The following is a 20,412-nucleotide window of genomic DNA, read 5'->3' as shown; positions in this document are numbered from 1 at the left end:
CTTATAGTCCAATACTAAACCCAAGTGAACACGCTTGGTCAATTTTGAAAGCAGGTGTAAAGGCGGACTTCGCCTTTACATTAATATGTATAGTGAGTGATTATTACTTTTCAATTCATTTTTATAAATAATTTATTAATGTTTTTAACCATTAAAAAAATCTTCGTGTTTTAGGTTGACAATGATAAATGACAGGTGACGTTTCAATTTGAAATGACGTTAGGAATTAAGAAGATAAAAATAATAAACATTTTTAAAAGAAATAATTTAATTTATTGTATTAATAAATGTATAACATTTAAAAATAAACATTTATTAATAATATAACATAAAATATGAAATAATTTATTCTTAATTAAAAAAAGAAAAAAAAAATCGGTTGGTATCACTAATTTCAAATTCAACAACATAACCTAAAAAATTTTTCTCACGATTTCATCGATTAAAGTTATTCAAAGCGATAAAAATGGATAATATGTTACCCAGCCCGGGATTTAGCATCCCCAGCATAGGTAAATATCTAATTTTAGCAATCTCATTAATCCCATTTCATTCAATAAAACTTTAATTCTTAAATTTTTTAGGAACTCCGTTGCATCAACCCGAAGAGGACCAACAAATCCTTCCCAATGCTATGCAACAACAGCAACAACACCACCAACAAATGCCGCCTTTAACCCCCGTTTGCATTGGGGGGATGACACCTACGTTAGGGTTAGGAATGGGAATGAGTATGATTCCCCCCACAAAACACACTTATGTGCCAGGATTTGGTGCATCACCAAGCATAATGCAACCTCAAACGCCCGTAATTAAAATTAAATTAATTAAAAATTACTTATTTTATTTCTAACTCAAAATAATTTGATTTTTTTAATAAAGCAACCATCCGGAGCGTCTCCAATGGTAAATATCGGTGGTTCAAGCAGTTCTGTACCTCCACCAAGCATCGGGGCTGTTCCAGCCAGTCCTATGACCCCAATGACGCCTCATTCAACCGATCCGGGAATAGTACCACAATTACAGTAAATCAAAAAACATAAATTAATTAAAACAATTATGATTTAATAATTTTTTTTAAGGAATATCGTTTCAACTGTAAACTTAAACTGCAAACTTGATCTAAAAAAAATCGCTTTACATGCCCGTAACGCCGAGTATAACCCAAAACGTTTCGCAGCTGTGATAATGCGTATTCGAGAACCTCGAACGACCGCTTTAATTTTTTCCTCGGGTAAAATGGTTTGTACAGGAGCCAAAAGTGAGGAAGATTCACGTTTGGCCGCTAGAAAATACGCAAGGATCATACAAAAGTTGGGTTTTCCCGCGAAATTTTTAGACTTTAAGATTCAAAATATGGTGGGAAGTTGCGATGTTAAGTTTCCCATCCGTTTGGAAGGATTGGTTTTAACTCATGGTGCTTTCAGTTCATACGAACCGGAATTATTCCCCGGTTTAATTTATCGTATGGTGAAACCGAGGATTGTTTTGTTGATATTCGTGTCGGGTAAGGTGGTGCTTACCGGGGCGAAGGTCCGACAGGAAATTTATGAAGCCTTTGAAAATATTTATCCCATTTTGAAGAGTTTTAAGAAACAGTGAGGTTAAAAACGATTGTTTTATTTATTATTATGATTTAGGTAGTTTTTTAATTTTCATAAAATTTATGATTTCTTAAAGATTTTAAATAATTTTAAATCAATAGGATATAACCTCAATTTTTTTTTGACAGTTCATAATTTCAATATTTTTAGGTTAAATAGTTAATAATTTAGATTTTACTCTTATTTAAATATAAAATGGATATAATTTCGTAGGTTATTGTTAGTTATAAAACGAGTAACTTTGTAAATAATATTTTTATAGATTAATAAACGAACAACCTTTTTTTGTAAAATTCTTGTATAATTTAATTCATACGTTTTGTTTCTTTTTACAACAAGGTGTAAATTGTAAAAATCCATACATTAAGACTCCAATTAACAGCGCTAACATTACCCCGCACACCATGTATTCCATTTTTAATACAGGGTGTTGAATCACTAAAACATACACTAAACCAGCTGTTGATATCATTGATAAAGTTATTGCTAAAAATGTTGATAAACCTAGAAAATTGTATTTATATTAAAATTATGTTTATCATATTATTATCTAAATTACCTGGTTTAGTATCTCGTATTTTCCTAAACATAATTAACTTAATAGTTTCTGCAAGTAAAATGATGCACAAAACGGCGGCATCTAAATCGATGTTGGGCGTGTAAAACTCTTCGCTGGTGTATTTAGCTAAAACGATAACAAATTCGGCGAAAACAAACAATAAGAAATAGAATGAATTGAGATAGAGGAGCACTTCGAAACACAATGTACCGTCCATTTCGATTGGGGCTCGTACGACGAACTAAAAACCGAATCACCGGTAGTCAGGTAAGTATTATACCAAATGGTCCGAACCAAAAATGTTGGTAATTAATAATCTCTCCCTGGCATTATTTTTAGATCCCGTGCTTCAATGTTAATTGCCCAAACAGTTTCTAGTTGACTATTGCCAGCCTACCAGAGATGTACTAGCCGATTATAAAAGAAGCCCTACTTTACTATTTTTATCTTACCTGAAGGCTATATACAAAAAAGTCTGTTTAAAACAAGTCTTAAAAAAAAATTTAAATCTTGTAACTTTTAACAAAAATGAGGTTAGATTTAAGTTGAAGGTAAAATTTTTGGGTTGGTATGAATTTATTTTATTTATTAATTGTAAAAATTAAAATTTAATTGTTTATTTTGAACATTTTTAACGCATAAATTATTATTTTTAATCCTATTAATGATTATTATTAAAATTTAATTTTTTTGAGGTTTAGTTGATGAAATTTATTTTCTTTTCAAGATTATTTAGTAATTTAAAATTAAATAACTATTAAATTAGTTAAAAACTAAGTTATATTGAGTAATTAATTTAATTATTAAAAATTTAATTTAAATAACAACGATGTTTAAAAGTAATAAGATTTAGGTTGGTACCTTTGAATTTTTAACCCCTATGAAGTGTCAATTTTGAGAAATTTTAGTAAAATTTTTCGTTGATTTATTTAAGGTAAATTAAAGGTTGTAACATCTATTTTAATGAACAATACACTTCGTAACACTTCCAAACGTTGTGAGGCTCCTCAACAAGAAAAATGTGCACCCAGATATAAAAACATATTAGTCGTGTTGAATATGGACAATTGGACCCAAATACAAGTGGAAGAAGAATAACTATGCAGATATGATTAAAAGACATCTTTAATAAGACAAGGCGATAACTTAAGCCGTACCCTTTACTATCTGATTATGGATAAACTAATAACTGAAGTAAAGAAGGTTGGAAAGGGATACACATTGAGGAACAAAGAACTAAAGATAATCTGCTACGCAGACGATACTGTGTTGATCTCGGAGGATACAAGTAGCAAAGACCTCCGCGAGGAAGTCGAAGCTCAAACAACCGAAGCAGCCTTAATATCAGGGTATTTGCGAGATATGATATGGCGAAACAAATACAAGATCTGCGCAAGACCTATTATGGCGTACGCTGTAGAAACAAGGGCTGAAAACACTACAACGAAAAGAATCATTCGAATAGCAGAGATGAGGCTAGACTCTGGACCATAAGGACCATAAGAGAGACGAAGTCATCAGAGAACTCTGCTGGTCCCGAACTAGATGTCGCGCATGGAGAGACCATGTTGAACGGATGGATGACAACAGATTGCCGAAAATTGCAAGGGATGGTATCCCAAGATCAAACAGACTGTTGGAATTCATCATACCAGCCACATCTCTGGATTATAGGCCTTAAAAAGAGGAAGAAGAAGAAGATTTTAATGAATAAAGTGGATATACCATGTCGTAGAGGCCATTGTAATGTATTTATTAGTTAACTTTTTAGTTGAAGCTGTCAACGGGTAATTTTTGACATTTAAACGTCAATATAAATGTCAGGAGAGGCAAAAAAAAGTGGTAAGTTGAAAAAATTAATTTAATGAGTTAATAAAAATATAAATATAGAATTTTATAATAAATTGTTTATATTAATTGTATTCAGTCTTTTGACAACAAGGAAAAAATTGCAAAATTCCAAACATTAACTCCAAAAAATAAAGTGTTGCCGTCATCGATGAAAAAATGCGTTCCATTTTCGTAGGATTTTTTTGTACAATAACAATGTGTAAAGTACAACAAAAAGTAATAGACGAAAGTAAAATAGTAATAATAACGGCGATCACTAAAAGTAAAAAAAAAAAAACTTCAAAGAGACATAATTAAATAGATAATTATAATAAAAGTGTTATTGTGGTTATTAAATTTTAAGTATTACATCCCTGCATTTTGGCACAAATATTAGATGCAATCCTATTGTTACTCTCAGTCATATAAACGCAACAATCTAAAAATTGCTTTAGAAATATCCCGTCTGGTTAAAGTGCGTGTTATTTGCTTCAATTAAATAGGTCATTGTAAAGAAAAGTGAAAATTTTTCACTTTCAAATTTAACTTACCTTTTCTATTTTCCCTAATCTTCTTGTACACTCCCAATTTAATAAGATCGGTAAAAATCATAGCTGTAACGACGATAATATCATTCCTCGTGGTATCATCATCCGATGGCGAATAAAATTTTGCCAAGATAATAATGGGATGGTAAAACGCGGCCATTGGATAATAAAAAAAATTTAAATACATCAACACATCGAACATTAAAAGCGCATCCATGACGGTGTTAATTTATTGTTTAATATCGTTCGATTGTATTATAATTTTTGAAAAATGGGTGTTCTAATTTTGGCTCGTGCAAGCCGTGACCATGTGTACGTGTAATATTAATACTAAAAGCAACTGGCTACCGCCTTCAAGACATCGCAATGCGAGCTATTTTTGGGTACTCAAACCACCTTTTAACCATTTACATTTTAAAGACATAGTAAAAAAACACAAATTTTTACTTAAAACAATAAATTTCATTTTAATAAAAAACTCTTTGATCTCAAATTTATTAACGTTTTCTTTGATATTAAAGTTTCAGCGTAAAACGAAAAGATGAAAGAAAAAGAATGTGTTAAAAACGTAAAGACTAGAAGTTAAGGTGGAGTGGGATGATTTTATAAATGAACTGTTTTGAATTTTATGATGTTTACGTCTTTTCCATTTAATAACCACGCCTTTTATATATTTTATTGAAAGCTTTATGTTAACTAACGTTTAATATATTTGAATTTCATTAATTAGATATTTAGTTAAATAAGAAATAGAATATGGTTGCAAATTTGAGCGTAAAATATTTGGTGTAAATGAGCTTGTGACAGGAAATATTCATCGAAGAGAGTTTCAAAACTCAATAATCGTAATGGAATTTTGATAAATGTAAATTGATATTGAGAAAAATAAATATTTTTGAAATTATCTGTCCTATCTACCGTATCCTTCAGCAACCATTTAATGTGTCATTTCAATAATAGATGGCGCTCAATTACAATCTTGTTTTTAATTAATAAATTTTAAATAAATTTTTTATTTATTTATTATATATAAGACGAGTTGTGATTAACGTGATTTAGATCGATATTTCTATAAAAATAGAAACCTTCTTTCTATAAAACATTTTCTTATTTTTTTAAATTTAAGTTTAATCGAACGTATCTGACGTTTAAATGAAATGTCAAATTTTTGAGTTGTCAAAAGAATCATACATAACCTCAAAAAAATAGACAAGATTATGTTCATTTTTTAATTATATATAATGTATGTTTAGTTTGAATGATTGTAAATATATATAATGTATATTTTAATAGAATTTTGATAAATGTGACAGATATTGAAAAAATAAATATTTTAAATTATTTTTGATTTAATGTGTAATTTTAATAATAGATGGCACTCAATAGCAATCTTATTTTTAATTAATTAGTTATAAACATTTTTATTTAATTATTATATATATAAGAGGAGTCGTGATTAAGGTGATCTAGATCGATATTTCTATGAAAATAAAATCCTTTTTTCTATAAAATATTTCCTAATTTTTTTAAATTTAATCGTCATCCATCATGAAAATCCGACCAATCATAGAAAATAGCTGCGACCAATCAACGATTCGCATCTGACGTTTAAATGAAATGTCAAATTTTTGAGTTGTCAAAAGAATCATAACATAATCTCAAAAAAATAAACAAGATTATGCTCATCTAAATGATCCTTCACGCCAGCGTTTCTCAACCTTTTCTGACCTGCGGACCTGTAGAATTTGTCCAAAAATTGCACGGACCGGTCAACTATTTTGAACAAAAAATTTCAATAGATATTAATGAACTACTATTATAATATTTTTATTATCATTTATTTACAACAGTACGTCAATAGAAAAATAAGTATTTATTATAATTTATAAATAAATAAATCTTTAACAAAAAACAGAAAATTAAAACAAAATCACATAATCATTGCATATAAACAAAATAAAAAATCAATCCTAAGTTTAGCAAAAAATTAAATGTCAATTTTTGTTTATTTGGCATTAATGTGACGATTGCTGCTGCTCCTCTTCAATTAACTTTTCAATTGTGGGCTCTAAATTAGTCAGGCTAAGTCGGAGTGGTGAAACAACCGAAAGCCGATTTCTAAACTTATTTTTTATAACAGTCATAGCTGAAAATCCCGTTTCACATAAATATGTTGTTGCGAAAGGGAGTAACATTTTCATCGCTTTTTCGTATAGAGATGGATATTCATTTCTCGTATTGACCCAAAATTTATCTAAAGACATCCTTGAAAAATTTCTTTTCAACATTATGTCTGAGCTAATCTCCAGGACGAACTCATATTCTCTGTGAGTTAAATTTAATTGACTATTGTCATATGTTATGAAAGGGTTTGTTATCCACAAATTTTTTTCATATTTGGTGTTGTCAGATGGAAAATATCGTTCGAAACTACTATTTAAAGATTGTAAGTGGTGTGCAATAATAATGTTTAATTTTGCTAGGTTTAAATCATGTTGTGAATTAACAAAATCATAATAATTATTGAATATATCAATATTATTACTATTTATTTTATTCAACCAAAAGTTAATTTTTTTCTTAAACGCAGCTATTTTATTAAACAAATGAAACACATTTATCGCAGTTCCTTGTAAACTTAAATTTAATTCAGTGATATATGAAAATATATCGCTTAAATATGCGAGTTTTGCAACCCATTCTATATCTGATAAATGTACTTTTAAAGGATTCTTTTTGTCAATTAAAAATATTTCGACTTCCGTTCTTAACTCAAAAAGCCTAGTTAAAATCCTACCTCGCGAAAGCCACCTTACTTCTGTGTGCAGCAATAATTGTTCATATTCTGCACCAATCTCTTGACAAAATATTGCAAATAACCTACTATTCAAATCGCCTTTTTTATAAAATTTATAATTTTTATAGATTCCGCTAAAACCTCATTTAATTCGGTTGATAGACTTTTCGCTGCTAAATGCTGTCTGTGGATTATGCAGTGGGTAATTAGGAAATCAGAATTAGCTACTTCCTGAATTCTTTTCGTAACACCACAATGTTTGCCAATCATACTAGCCGTCCCATCAGTACATACACCAACACAGTTTTTCCATTCTAAAGAGTGTTTAATAATATAAGCATTGAGTGCGTTAAAAATTTCAGAACTTGTTGTGTATGAAACCAATTCGATATAACACAGTAATTCTTCTTTTATTTCTCTAAAGACAAAATCAACGTATCTAACATAACAAATTAATATGGCCTTTTTAGCAATGTCGCACGACTCATCAATTTGATTGAATTGCAAAAAAAATTGATTCCTTTATCTTATGAATTAATTGAGACTCCACATTCTCTGATATTTTTTCAATTCTTCTTCTTATGGTATCATTAGATAAGGGAATTGTTTTAATTTTGTCAGCAGCGGAGGGTCCAAACATTTCTGAACAAACGTCTATTAATACTGGTTTTATTAAATTTTCTCCAGTGGTAAATGATTTTTTGGTTTTAGCAATCCGAAGAGCAACTAGGTATGAGCATTTCAGTAGTGACTTATTTTGAACAAAGTTTTACTTAAATGCCTTTGTTTGTAATCCTAATTCTTGTTTCCTTCGTTCAACATATTCACATGGTTTATTTTCCAACTCGATATGTTTAGATTTCAAATGTCGTAACATTTTTGATGGTTTCATAGCATCATTTACAAAGACTTCATGACAAATGATACACATCGGACGTACATCTTCGACAACCAAGTTCTGTTTCGGTGACTTTTTCTTGAGACGCTGAACTAGTATTTAAAAAATTTAATAGCGTTCCTCGTTTACGGTTCATGTTATTAACCACTTAACCTCAAAGTACAAGCAGAAGAATCAAAGAAATAAGTGCTAAAAAATGTGTTTTTGCTAGTGCCTGTATAAATTATAAAAATTATTAATAAACTTACTTGTATTCAAATAAATGCCATCACACCCTGATTACACGACTCCGATACTTAAACAAATTACAACCATAAGCACATCTTTTACCATACATGTTCGAACATTCCCGAACAATCCCGAACATTGCATTATAGTTTTGTTCGTTGAGCCGATCGTAAACGGTTTAATGTTGTGCTAATTGTAAATTATGTAAAATGAAATGATATTATTTTTTGAATAATAACAATATCTTAAAAAAAATTTTTAACTTGGGCGGATAAAAATTGTCCACGGACCGGTTAAATTTCTCTGCGGACCGGTGTCGGTCCGCCGGACCGACGGTTGAGAATTGCTGCTTCACGCTATATTGGGGTTCAAAAGAAAACCGACATTCCTTCACGCTATAATTGTGGGTTCAAAAGAAAACTAACCTTACTTAACATTCCCATCATCCCGGATGATTGACATTTCTAAACAAAACTAACCTAACCTTATATACTTGTAGGTCATTAACCTTCGTAAACCACCTTACCAAATGTCTATAAGAAGCCTGATAAATGGCTATAAGTGGATAGTGAATAAGCAAGAGAATAAAAAGTAACGCATGTTGGTTATAATGGTTAATGTACTACTAAAGATTAAGTCTGAAGACACACGGCTAAACCCGAATATTTCTAGTTCTAGTGTTAGTTCTAGTTTTAACTGCTTTACAGTGTTAGAATGTTGTATATTTTTCAATAAACTAGAACTAATACTAAACCTAGATCTAGAAACATTAGGAGTTAGCTGTCTTAAGAGATGCACAGCTAAACCAGAATGTTTCTAGTTCTAAGTTCAGTTTTAAACTAAATCTAGAAAATTTCAGGTGAGTTCAGGTTTCAAAGTGTATGCTAACACTTTTAATTTAAATAAATCATCTAAAATAAGTGCTAAAGTGTTATTGGTTAATCTTTTAAACAATTTTTCTCTCAATTTCGTGTTGTTTTACCTAAAATTCTCATTTACTACCTTATCCATGATTATCTCTTGGCCTGAATAATCAGAGATTTGTATTACTTTCAATAATAGTTAAAAAAACATTAAAATATAATTAGGTGAACATATTAACAATCCCAAAGAAAATTATTTCATGTTTTAAAAGCAAAGTTGTCAAATTTAAAAAATATTTTGTATCAAAAACATTCCAAATGGAATATGTAACTTATTTAGAAGAAATAAAACACCACAATAATATGTAATTATCAATATATTAAAGAAGAGAAAATTACAAATGAATTTTTACAACTTCAACTTGGTTCTACGCCAATGACGCCTCTTGGCATTATACCTAAAAAGAAAAACATAACCTCAAAAAAATTTTCTTTTTCGTTTATAAAAAAAATTTTATATCATTTTTTAAACAAGACTCTTTACCTGATGGTATTTCCAGTCCTCATTCGAACCCATTGAGGAATTGGTCTATTTTGTTTTAATTTCTTCGCGAGTTTTCGCTTTATAATAAACGTCTTATGGGCCGACTAAAACGCAAAAATTAATAGATAAAAAGATTGTTTATTAAACAAAAATTTCGAATCAAAACGATTTTTCGCTTATTTCTTAACGATTATTAAGATAAATTAAAAAAATATAGCAGAACTCACCATTGCGCCTGTTTATTTCACAAAACACGACACAGGAAGAGCGATTCAAGTGAATATAGTCGTCATGGATGCCAATTTTTTGTTTTTAACTTGAAGTTAGCCACTGTTAAAATTTATAAATTAATCGGGGTTTGAATTAAAATAATTTATTATTAATTATTTATTATGTTATTAAAACGTTTATTTTGTGTGTAATAAATTTTTTATGTTAATTTCGATTGTAATATTGAATACGTGTTCGCGCATATAAAGATCCAAATTAATCTTTTAATCTATCCGTGAGATGGCAGTGCCGTAGCCGGCAACCGCCACACAATAAAATATTATTAATTCCGATTTTCACCTCAGTTTCATATGTTATAACTAAATAAATCGAATTCGGTGAGTTTATCTTTATTTAACACCTCAAATTGATTGATTTTCGCGAAAAACCAACCTCTAACGAGATTGTAATGCGGTTGTCAAACAAGCATGGTTCAACAACATGTGATTTTAATCCACGTTTCGTTGATTTAATTTCAGGGGGCCCCCGTGGATGACTTGAAGTGTGGAGCAATGGCCGGACCGGACGTAGCCGCGCTCGCGGCCGATTTAGCACGCGCCGTAGAATTAACAATGAGTCCTAATGCTTCACAATCGGATAGACAGAAAGCTTACACAGCCTGCGAAAGTTTTAAAGAAACATCACCACTTTGCGCTGAAGCCGGGTTGTTTTTGGCCGCGGGGACTCAACATTCATTAGTATCCAGGCATTTTGGATTACAACTTATGGAACATACGGTTAAGTATCGATGGACGCAAATTTCACAACAAGAAAAACTTTACATCAAGGTAAAAATCAATTAAAATAATAATGATGAAATTTAGTAAATTATTGTGTAAATTTAGGAGAATGCAATGAAATTGTTATCTGCTGGAAGTATCAGTGAGGAACCCCATATGAAGGATGCGTTAAGTAGGGTTATCGTTGAAATGGTGAAACGGGAGTGGCCCCAACAATGGCCCAGCTTACTTAATGAATTGTCGGATGCTTGTGCCTATGGAGAGATTCAGACTGAAATTGTTTTGTTGGTTTTTTTACGTTTGGTTGAAGATGTTGCTTTATTACAAGTAAATAGAAAACAAATTAATAATTTTATTTATTTAAATCGTTTTTTGTAACAGACTTTGGAGTCGAATCAACGAAGAAAAGACATTTACCAAGCCTTAACAACAAATATGGCAGTAATTTTTGCATTTTTCTTAAAATTAATTGAATTGCACGTCACGAGGTTTCGCGCGTGTTGCGAAACTAACGAAACATCAAAAGCCAGTTCTCACGGTCGAGTGGTTCAAGTAGTACTCTTAACATTAACGGGATTCGTCGAATGGGTCTCAATGACGCATGTAATGACCCAAAACGGACGTCTCGTACAAATTTTATGTCTCCTTTTGAACGATGATAACACGTTTCGTTGCGCCGCGGCCGAATGTCTTTTACAAATCGTTAATCGTAAAGGAAAATTGGAAGAGCGCAAACCGATTTTGATATTGTTTAATGATGAAGCTATGGGATGTTTAGTTTCGGCAGCTAAATCGATTGATTCTTCAACAATGGCCGTTGAAGAGCAAAGTTTTTTGTTTAAAAAGAAATTGATTCAAGTTTTAGCTGGATTAGGGGCGCAATTGTGCTCGTTGTGGGGGAAAGAAAATATTGGACGACCGCCAAATTTTGCGAATTATTTGGATGCGATTTTAGCGTTTTCGCGGCACACTTCGTTAACGTTGGCTCATTTGGCTAACCCCACTTGGAACAGCATGATGAAGCACGATCAGATTTGTAGGGAACCAATTTTTTTGAATTACATCCCCGAGTGGGTGCAATGCACCGCTCCTAAAATAATTAAAATGAATTATACCAGTGAAAATGTCGATCGGAGTAATTCCGATTTTGATTCGGAAGAGGAATATTCAGCTTATTTTTATAGGTGTCGAAGTGATTTTTTGGACACGTTTAGACAAGCGACTGTAATTTCGCCGCTGGTTACGTTTTCGTATGTTGAGCAGTGGTTGTTGAAGTGTTTATTGGTTCCGAATACGACGTTTGGGTTGTCGCTAAGTGATCCGTTCCATCAGGAGTGGGAGGCTTTGGGAACTTGTTTGGAAAGTGTTTTAAGCCGGGTGCTTCAAGCGCAAGAAAGGCCACCGATTTCGTCGGGGTTACGGTTACTTCAAATGTGTTTAACTTATCAACCGGTTGATCCGTTAATTTTATCGACTTTATTGACTTGCATTTCTGCCTTATTCGTGTTCCTAAGTATGTCCTCTGGACAAATGGCACCATCGGGTAAATTTAATTTAATTTGTAACCTTATAAGTCCATTCTGGTTAGTTAGACATAATTTTATAATGAGGCGGCGCATGATTGTTGCTTGTTCAGACTTGTATACGCGTTACATCTCAGTAGTACAGTGAGTGCTTATTGTGGAAGTTGTGTAAATCGTGCCGTTTTTTCATCCAAATCACAGATTTCTGCCAGTAAGTATAATTAAATAATAAAGGGTCTTTCATTAAGGACTTCTGAACTTTGACAGTTGGTAGCAGCCATATTACTGAAGCTACATCTGTCAGATTGGCTGTGATTTATTCAGTCTGTTTTGCTAAATCATCATGGACAAATATAGCCTTCAATAACACATGCAAATAATAAAACCCGTACAAAATTCAACTGACCCAGGAGCTGAAGGTAAACGACGATAGACAACGACGTGTGTTCGCTGAATGGGTCCTGGAGCAGTTGAAAACTGTCAAAGTTTTTCTTCAAAAAAGTCATCTTCAGCGATGAGGCCCATTTCTGAATGAATGGGTACGTCAATAAACAAAATTTGGGACGATATCAATCCTCATGAGATCCAGGAGCGTTCAATGCATCCCGAAAAAGTCACTGTTTGGTGTGGATTTTAGGCTGACGGCGTCATCGGTCCATATTTCTTTCAGAACGACGTTGGCCAAGCCGTCACCGTCAACGGCGAACGCTATAGGGCGATGATTACAAGCTCCTTTTGTTATTCCTTTTATTATGTATTTATGTTTTTCAATAACATGTGGTTTCAACAGGAGAGCGCTACGTGCCACATTGGACGTTCTGCACGAGCAATTTCAGAGAAGGGTCATATCACGTGGAGGGGATGTGAACTGACCACCGAGATCGTGCGATTTGACTCCCTTAGACTTTTTCTTGTGGGGTTTTCTTAAGTCGCAGGTCTATGCGAATAAGCCACAAACAACAGCGGCCCTCCAAGACAACATAATCCAAATCGTCGGTCAAATTCAGCCTGATTTATGCGCCAGAGTCATGGAAAATGGACATCTCGGATGCCGCGGCGGACATTTGCCCGATGTTTTATTCCACACATAATGGCATCGATAGGCCTTTCAACCGAATAAAAAATTTCGAAGATATCTCACACACACTTTGTTTTATTTAACTTTAAAAATAGGAAGCGCTTAGTGAAAGACTCGGTAGATAACATGGATATGGAAATAAGTGATTCGTCTGATGAATCTATAAATGGAAGCAGGCGAAAGACATCAAGATTAAGGATACTTTCTTCGTCATCAGACGAGGATTTTGTTAATGCAAACAGTCATGGAGGAAGAAGATTTTGAGTCTAAATCAGAATGAAGAATGGCCAGAAGTAAGAGAAAGAACTTCAATAATAAATGAGTATTAAGAAGAAGAGGAATTTTTATTGCAAAACACTGACTAAAATGACCCTCTTGCCTTATAGAAACTAATTTTTCACGAATTACATACTAGAATATGCTGCACAATACATAAATAATTCTTTATCTAGCAGTAGAACGCACCAAAAGACTTGGCAGTCTGTTACAAGAGATGAAATGAATACTTTTATTGGCATATTGCTTATTATTACGATTAAACGCCGCAACTTTACGATGAGAGATATTGAATGATTCAAAGTTTTGCTGACGGATTGTTCTGGTCTTACATAGCAAATCGTCGGCTTAGTAAGAAAACCACGTAACTCCGTTTCTGAAAATTTTACATGAGACAGAAAAAACTGAATTTTTACATTGACAATCCTAGTTAAATGCTTTTTATTTTAAGCATTTGAGCGGAAACGTGTATTTCAATATACGCGAAGTTTTCGGAATTGGTAGATTTAATAATTTGTTGCATAATTACATCAAAATCTTATTTTTGGTAAAAATTAGAGTTACGTGGTTTTCTTACTAAGCCGACGAAATGCAGATGCACAAAATAGTTATACATATTTTCATGCTAACTACCTACACTGTTATAATTCAACTTTTTCTAAAATCATAACTCATAACAAACGAGGCAAAAATGAATTGTAAAAAATGGGAAACAGAAACATTAAAAAAAAATGAAAAACCAGTTAGACGCCTTGAACAGAATAATATCCGTAACTCTAGACCTCACACTAAACGTGGCTAAGGCGTAGATGTGGCTAAGATGGAAGCAAATGGTGGATTTATTCAAAGTTCTGAGAATAAGATCGCAGTCGCTTGGAAGCCCTCTAATTTAGACATAAACGTTTTGAATAACTCATTCGTAAACTACAGACAATTAAACTCTAGCAACAATTCGCCTAAGGGTGCGTTTACGGAGGTACGTTTGGAGCTGCGATAAACGATAAGAGCTGCGCAAAATTCATTTCTATGATATGCCGTTTATTGTGGAGCGTTGATAAAAGCGACGATCTCTTCTTTGTAGGTGAATATTATAATATAATAAATACCAAACGGTATACGTTTAGAGAATTTCTTCACCTTTATAAACACTTAAGGCAACACCCTGCAAAATTCATGGAATATACATCAGTGTACCCCATGTTATCATAGGTGCTGAAGCCTTTCCACTTATCCCTAATCTATTGAAACCTTATAGAAGACAATAAATTGATACAGATAAAGACTACTTTAATGCTAGATTATCAAGAGCACGAAAAACTGTTGAATGTTGTTTTGAAATATTGTATACTAAGGGGAGAATTCTAGGAACAGCGATACATATATCTACTACATAATATTGTAATTGATAGAGAAAGCATTAACCATCATGTTCAAGAAACAAGCACAACCAAAGCAAGAAATATTACCCCAAGTAATACTGGAAGACCAAAAGAATCTGCTGAAAATATTTAAAACGCATCTTTGTCGTAATCTAATTTAAACAGTATTATTGGAGATATAGAATTATACATTTTTCTGTATAAATTTGCTATTATTGCCGACCACACCTCATAATAGCAAAGAAAATAGGGAATACAATTAGCGTCGCTCCAATATAAACACCTGCATATAAAACTATGACAACAATTTCGTTGTTTTGCTAGTATCGTCGCTATTATCGTATATCGCAGCTCCAACGTAAACAAACAAAAAACACTAATACAAATTCATTTCTACTATCGAAGCAGAATCAAAGAAATACATCGCTTGATCAGATTACGAGTACTTAGAGGAAGAGGAACTGCTACAAATAGTAAAAGACCTAAAAAAACGAGTACAATGGATATACAGGGTGAGTCAAATGTCTAGAATATAGCCAATAACTTCGTTATTTGTGGTTTTAAAGAAACATTCTTTATTAATTGTGGCGCATTTTTTGGCGATATTTGCTTGTTTACATTGTTTTTTGTTTCGTTGCTATGGCAACCAACATTGTCATTTTAAATGGGCTGCATATGGTTTTTTGGCATATTTTGATAGAGGATAAATCTCTCTAAGTGATGAATATATCAAATCATATAGTTGTATAAGAAATAAATCGAGAAAAAATGCGTTCTCAAAATATTAAATCAGCAAATTACAATCAAAGTAGGCGCCGAAATAACGCCGTAAATGTTAAAAAATTGACAGTTTAAACAAATATGGCGCAATTAAACGAAGAATCCAAATATTAATGATGTGCAAACTGCACTCAAAATGAAGTTTGTGCACTGTTCAATAATATTTACCTGGATACACAATCCACAGTATCCAAAATATAAAAAAATTCTTTAATACCGGAAGTGTTAAAAGCTTTCCAAAAAGTGGACGGCCGAAGACAGCTACTAATGATAAAACTCCATTAAATGTGTGTCACCGTACCCTTACATTAATTTTTCATAATTGTTGAAACTGTCATTTTTTTGACATTTAAGGCTGTTATTTCGTCGCCTACTTTGATTGTAATTTGATGATTTAATATTTCCAGAATACGCATTTTTTCTCGATTTTTTTCTTATACAACTATATGATTTGATGTGTTTATCGCATAGTGGGATTTATCCTCTATCAAAGTATGCAAAAAAATCGTATGCATCCCATTTAAAATAACAATGTTGGTTGCCATAGCAACGAAACAAATAACAATACAAACAAGTAAATATCGCTAAAAAAAGCGCCACGTTTAATAACGAAACTTGTATTTGAAGCATTTTTCTTTAAAACCACAAATGGCGAAGTTATTGGCTATATTCCAGACATTTGACACACCCTCCTGTATATCGAAGTGTTACAACTTTGCAGGTTAAAATTTACACACACTCTTATTTAAGAAAAGAAATATTAAGAAACTTGGGAAAAATTCAAGAATTTTAATCGGGGGTAAATACACAAGAGCTTGACTTTTAATCGGATAATTTTATTTTTACACGAAAGTTTTGTTACCATGGAAATAACTCGAAATCAAAAGCATGATAAAATCGCGACAGCTTTAGCTGGAGCGATTTTATCTTCTGATTTTGATTGAGAGTTATTTCCAAAGGGTAACAAAACTTGAGTGAATTAAAAATAAAATTATCCTGATTTAAAATCAAGCTCGAGCGTATTTTAGGGAGATTAATACACGACAATTGCACGATTTATCAACAATTTTTAATTATTTATTAACTATTTTTGACTTAATTATAGTTGTCAAAAATGTGACGTAAACAAAAGTATATATATGGTAGTCGCGTTTTAATCAGTTATAAAATATCACGTGTGATTTATTCAGTTGAAAAACCTAGGTAACTTTTATCCACTAAGAAATTCACGTTATTGGTCGAAATTTTAAACGATCGTTACTCTGATTGGTTGTATATTATTGGAGTGCATTAATCATCGTTAAAAATAAAAAGAATGTGCGGAAAAGTGACTAACACTAGATTAACTTCAGTTATAAAACTTCTATTATATGATAACTAACTTCATGTTTCAAATGTCAACCTCACTTTTGACATATTTGTAATTTTCATTAAAAATCCTTTAACATGAGTACAAACACGACATATTTATCTTTAATATTAAGGAAGTTATGATCAACTTCCGGTTAAGAATGTGAACGTCAATTTTGACATATTTGTAATCATCGTGAAAAATCCTTTAAAATGAGTTCAAACATGATACGTTTAATTCCAATATTAATCGAGATATAAGCAACTTCCGGTTTGAAATGTCAATGTCATTTTGACATATTCTTAATTTTTATAAAATGTCTTAATATTTATCACAAAAACAAAAATATAATAAAAAAAAATAAAAAATTAAGGTTGGTATTAATATTTAAAAATTAAATTGCTATCTTCATTGTTGCTAACTTCGGGTTTAATGCTTTTTGAGATAAGTGCGCGTCATCTTTGGACTCATTTTAAAGGTTTTTTAATGAAAATGACAAATATGTCAAAATTGACGTTGATGTTTCAAACCGGAAGTGATTATATTTCCATTAATATTAAAGTTAAATATGTCGAGTTTGGACTCATTTTAAAGGATTTTTTATAAAGTTTACAAATATGTCAAAATTAAAAGTTGAAAGTTCGAACTTTTTGGGTTTTTGAGATAAATACGTCAAGTTTGGACTCTCTTTAAAGGTTATTTTATGAAGATTACGAATATAATAATAAAAGTAAAGTTGACATTGACAGCTGAAAGTTTTTTTTTATGACTAAACCCGAATGTTTCAAGTTCTCGTTCTAGTTTTAGCTCAATAAAAATGCTATGCTAGCTAGTGCTACCTAGCGCTGTCAACAAAAACATAAAAATCATATGGTTGATTGTTTCAGATAACATTTAAGACCTAGAGTGAGCCTAGGTCTGGCACACTCTAATTCCGTCTAGTCTGTATTTCGCTGCAGTCAGTTAATAAAATTGATTGATATTTTTTTTACAATATAGTTACAAGAAAATCATAAAATTTGCCTAATATTTGATTTAACTAACCAGAATGGACCTTTAAGTAAAAGTTAAATATAAAATTATTTATTTATTTTTCTTTTTTAGCGAGTTCAGTTGCAATGTCTGGTGCTGCACTTCTACCTCAAGTCCTAGATAAAATTTTTTCAACTCTCATGTATTCCCCGCCCAATCAAACTCGAGAAACGCGTTCGAGGGCTGTAAAAAATGTGAGACGCCACGCAGCATCCCTCATGGTAAAAATTGGCAATAAATACCCATTGCTTTTACTCCCAATGTTCGATCAAATCCGATTAACCGTTGAGAATCTCTCAAGACCAGAAAGTCCAGCTGGTTTAAGCACATTAGAAAAAGTAACTTTACACGAAGCTTTATTGTTGATTTCGAATCATTTCTGTGATTACGATCGACAGAGTTCTTTCGTCGGTGAGATAATGCGAGAGGCGAATGTTCAATGGCTCACAATGGCAAGTGCTGGTGCTTTTAAAGGGGCGATTGAATTCATGTCGTTCGTTGGGTTAAATAAACCGCCGAGCGAGTCGAATAATTTCGGTACGAATAGAAGGAATTTATTCTTTTGCGTCAACTTATTATTGGGTGCTGTGAAACGTTGCGCTTGGCCTGACGACCCCGAAAGAGCAACTAGAGGCGGATTCGTCGTCGGATTAACAGAATCGGGGAATCCGATTTGTCGAAATCCCGCTGCGCCTCACGTCGTTCCATTATTACCCCACATTTTGTCATTAATTCGAATTTTTAATGAATTATTTACCCCGGAAGCTCAAAGCGCGCTACACGAAACTTACAAAGATTGTTTGAATATGATGGAGACGGAAAAAGCGAATCTTTTAGGACAAGTTGGTCATATATACGATGCAGGGGCCGCTGAACACAACGTCGGAAAAGATTCCCCCACGGAGAGTATGCAAAGATTTTTAATGAGTTTACATGAGAGTTGTTATCATATGATGGGGTCAGTTGGATCATCGCTCGGACGAGATTTATATAGCTTACCTGATTTAGGCCCTGCGATTGTAAATAGTGTGTTGGCTTGTTTACAATATATCCCAGATTATCGATTGAGGCCAATTATTAGAGTTTATATGAAAGCTTTTATATATTCGTGCCCACAATTGTATTACGAAGCTGTTATTTTACCGATTATTGCTCATATTGGACCAATAAGTAAATAATTTTGTGATTATTAAATTTAAATTATTATCGATTTTTAATTTTTAGTGGTGACGAAATTAAATGTGAAATGGCAGCATATTAATGAAGTACGTAGCCGGGAAGCGTCCGATGATAATGCGGATACTCAAGAAGTACTTGAAGATATTTTAACGCGTGCTTTAACTCGAGAATGTCTCGAAGTACTTAAAGTAGCCCTCGTAGGGGGGAGTTTAACCCCGGAGGTTGCTCATGATAGTATCATGGAAACTGAGGAGCACAGTATGGATTCACCCCCTTCTCATACTCGTAATAACATGACGACCGAGGTTATTTCTGAGTTGGGGATTTTGCTTTTACGGTCAGAAAAAACTTGCCAATCGTTGGTTTTGGTTGTTTTGGGGGCTTTATCTTGGATAGATAGTACGGCTTCGTTAAAGGCGACTTTATTAACCGGCCCGATTGTGAGACAATTAATGTTGGATCACTCGTTAAATGGGGAGATGGCGGCGCATATTATGGCTGCTGTTTTGAATGCTTTAACGTTACACGGGCAACATGAGGCGAATCAAGGGTCGTTGTTAACGTTGGGTGCTCAAATGTACGAGATGTTGAGGCCGACTTTTTCGGAAGTTTTAGGTGTTATGCAACAAATTCCCGGGGTAAATCCGGTTGATTTACAAAAATTAGATGAACGAATATCGGGGAGTACCAGTAAAGGGAATAAAATTGAGAAGGTTAAGAAGGATCTGTTTAAAAAAATTACTGGAACGGTAAGATTAAATTGATTGATTTATTATTTATTATTAATTTTTTTTTATGAGTAGTTGAGGGAATTTGTACAAAAAACAACGAGTTGTCACCAAAATTTGTGTTTATCAACAGAAAATCAAAGTAAATTGGTTTTTTTTTGATTTGTTGCTTTGTTTGTGTTGCATGGTTTTGAATTAAACATTT

The 20,412-nt window shown here is 32.5% G+C and overlaps 5 protein-coding genes and 2 long non-coding RNA genes across 8 annotated transcripts in view; 3 read left to right on the top strand and 4 right to left on the bottom strand.

Annotated features, from left to right (window-relative positions):
• Window positions 1-382: 382 nt before the first annotated feature.
• LOC111425013 (TATA binding protein) lies at window positions 383-1,897 on the top strand. The gene is made up of 4 exons (XM_023058763.2): window positions 383-512; window positions 585-808; window positions 883-1,025; window positions 1,083-1,897. The coding sequence occupies exons 1-4, from the start codon at window positions 467-469 to the stop codon at window positions 1,600-1,602; spliced, it is 933 nt and encodes a 310-aa protein (XP_022914531.1). The 5' UTR covers window positions 383-466; the 3' UTR covers window positions 1,603-1,897.
• Window positions 1,857-2,702, bottom strand: LOC111425066 (uncharacterized). Its single transcript, XM_071199820.1, has 4 exons — window positions 2,616-2,702; window positions 2,374-2,556; window positions 2,164-2,289; window positions 1,857-2,108 (listed from the first exon to the last, which is right to left on the bottom strand). Exons 2-4 carry the CDS (start codon window positions 2,378-2,380, stop codon window positions 1,915-1,917), a joined length of 327 nt encoding a protein of 108 aa, XP_071055921.1. The 5' UTR covers window positions 2,381-2,556; window positions 2,616-2,702; the 3' UTR covers window positions 1,857-1,914.
• Window positions 2,703-4,010: 1,308 nt separating this feature from the next.
• Window positions 4,011-4,758, bottom strand: LOC111425077 (uncharacterized). Its single transcript, XM_023058844.2, has 2 exons — window positions 4,545-4,758; window positions 4,011-4,270 (listed from the first exon to the last, which is right to left on the bottom strand). Exons 1-2 carry the CDS (start codon window positions 4,756-4,758, stop codon window positions 4,077-4,079), a joined length of 408 nt encoding a protein of 135 aa, XP_022914612.1. The 3' UTR covers window positions 4,011-4,076.
• A 2,883-nt stretch (window positions 4,759-7,641) lies between these two features.
• Window positions 7,642-8,561, bottom strand: LOC139431912 (uncharacterized). The gene is made up of 2 exons (XR_011641943.1): window positions 8,485-8,561; window positions 7,642-8,425 (listed from the first exon to the last, which is right to left on the bottom strand). It is a non-coding gene; the product is annotated as an uncharacterized lncRNA (long non-coding RNA).
• A 206-nt stretch (window positions 8,562-8,767) lies between these two features.
• On the top strand, window positions 8,768-9,384 carry LOC139431913 (uncharacterized). The gene is made up of 2 exons (XR_011641944.1): window positions 8,768-8,867; window positions 8,964-9,384. It is a non-coding gene; the product is annotated as an uncharacterized lncRNA (long non-coding RNA).
• A 302-nt stretch (window positions 9,385-9,686) lies between these two features.
• On the bottom strand, window positions 9,687-10,194 carry LOC111425075 (ribosomal protein L39). The gene is made up of 3 exons (XM_071200111.1): window positions 10,099-10,194; window positions 9,872-9,975; window positions 9,687-9,785 (listed from the first exon to the last, which is right to left on the bottom strand). The coding sequence occupies exons 1-3, from the start codon at window positions 10,099-10,101 to the stop codon at window positions 9,737-9,739; spliced, it is 156 nt and encodes a 51-aa protein (XP_071056212.1). The 5' UTR covers window positions 10,102-10,194; the 3' UTR covers window positions 9,687-9,736.
• Window positions 10,195-10,368: 174 nt separating this feature from the next.
• LOC111424985 (exportin-5-like protein Ranbp21) overlaps window positions 10,369-20,412 on the top strand; it is a 10,535-nt gene continuing 491 nt past the window's right edge. Inside the window, exons 1-7 of one of the 2 annotated variants that reach the window (XM_071200110.1) lie at window positions 10,369-10,479; window positions 10,621-10,929; window positions 10,987-11,208; window positions 11,263-12,424; window positions 18,373-19,470; window positions 19,525-20,228; window positions 20,283-20,349. In XM_071200110.1, coding sequence (XP_071056211.1) covers window positions 10,654-10,929; window positions 10,987-11,208; window positions 11,263-12,424; window positions 18,373-19,470; window positions 19,525-20,228; window positions 20,283-20,349 — 3,529 coding nt within the window. In that variant the 5' untranslated portion in view covers window positions 10,369-10,479; window positions 10,621-10,653. The remainder of the gene's footprint in view (window positions 10,480-10,620; window positions 10,930-10,986; window positions 11,209-11,262; window positions 12,425-18,372; window positions 19,471-19,524; window positions 20,229-20,282; window positions 20,350-20,412) is intronic. The other variant, XM_023058731.2, reaches the window with a different exon arrangement.

The sequence above is a fragment of the Onthophagus taurus genome, chromosome 11, assembly GCF_036711975.1.
Source record: "Onthophagus taurus isolate NC chromosome 11, IU_Otau_3.0, whole genome shotgun sequence".
In the NCBI taxonomy this organism is placed as follows: Eukaryota; Metazoa; Arthropoda; class Insecta; order Coleoptera; family Scarabaeidae; genus Onthophagus; species Onthophagus taurus.
This window is presented reverse-complemented; position numbering and strand designations above follow the sequence as displayed.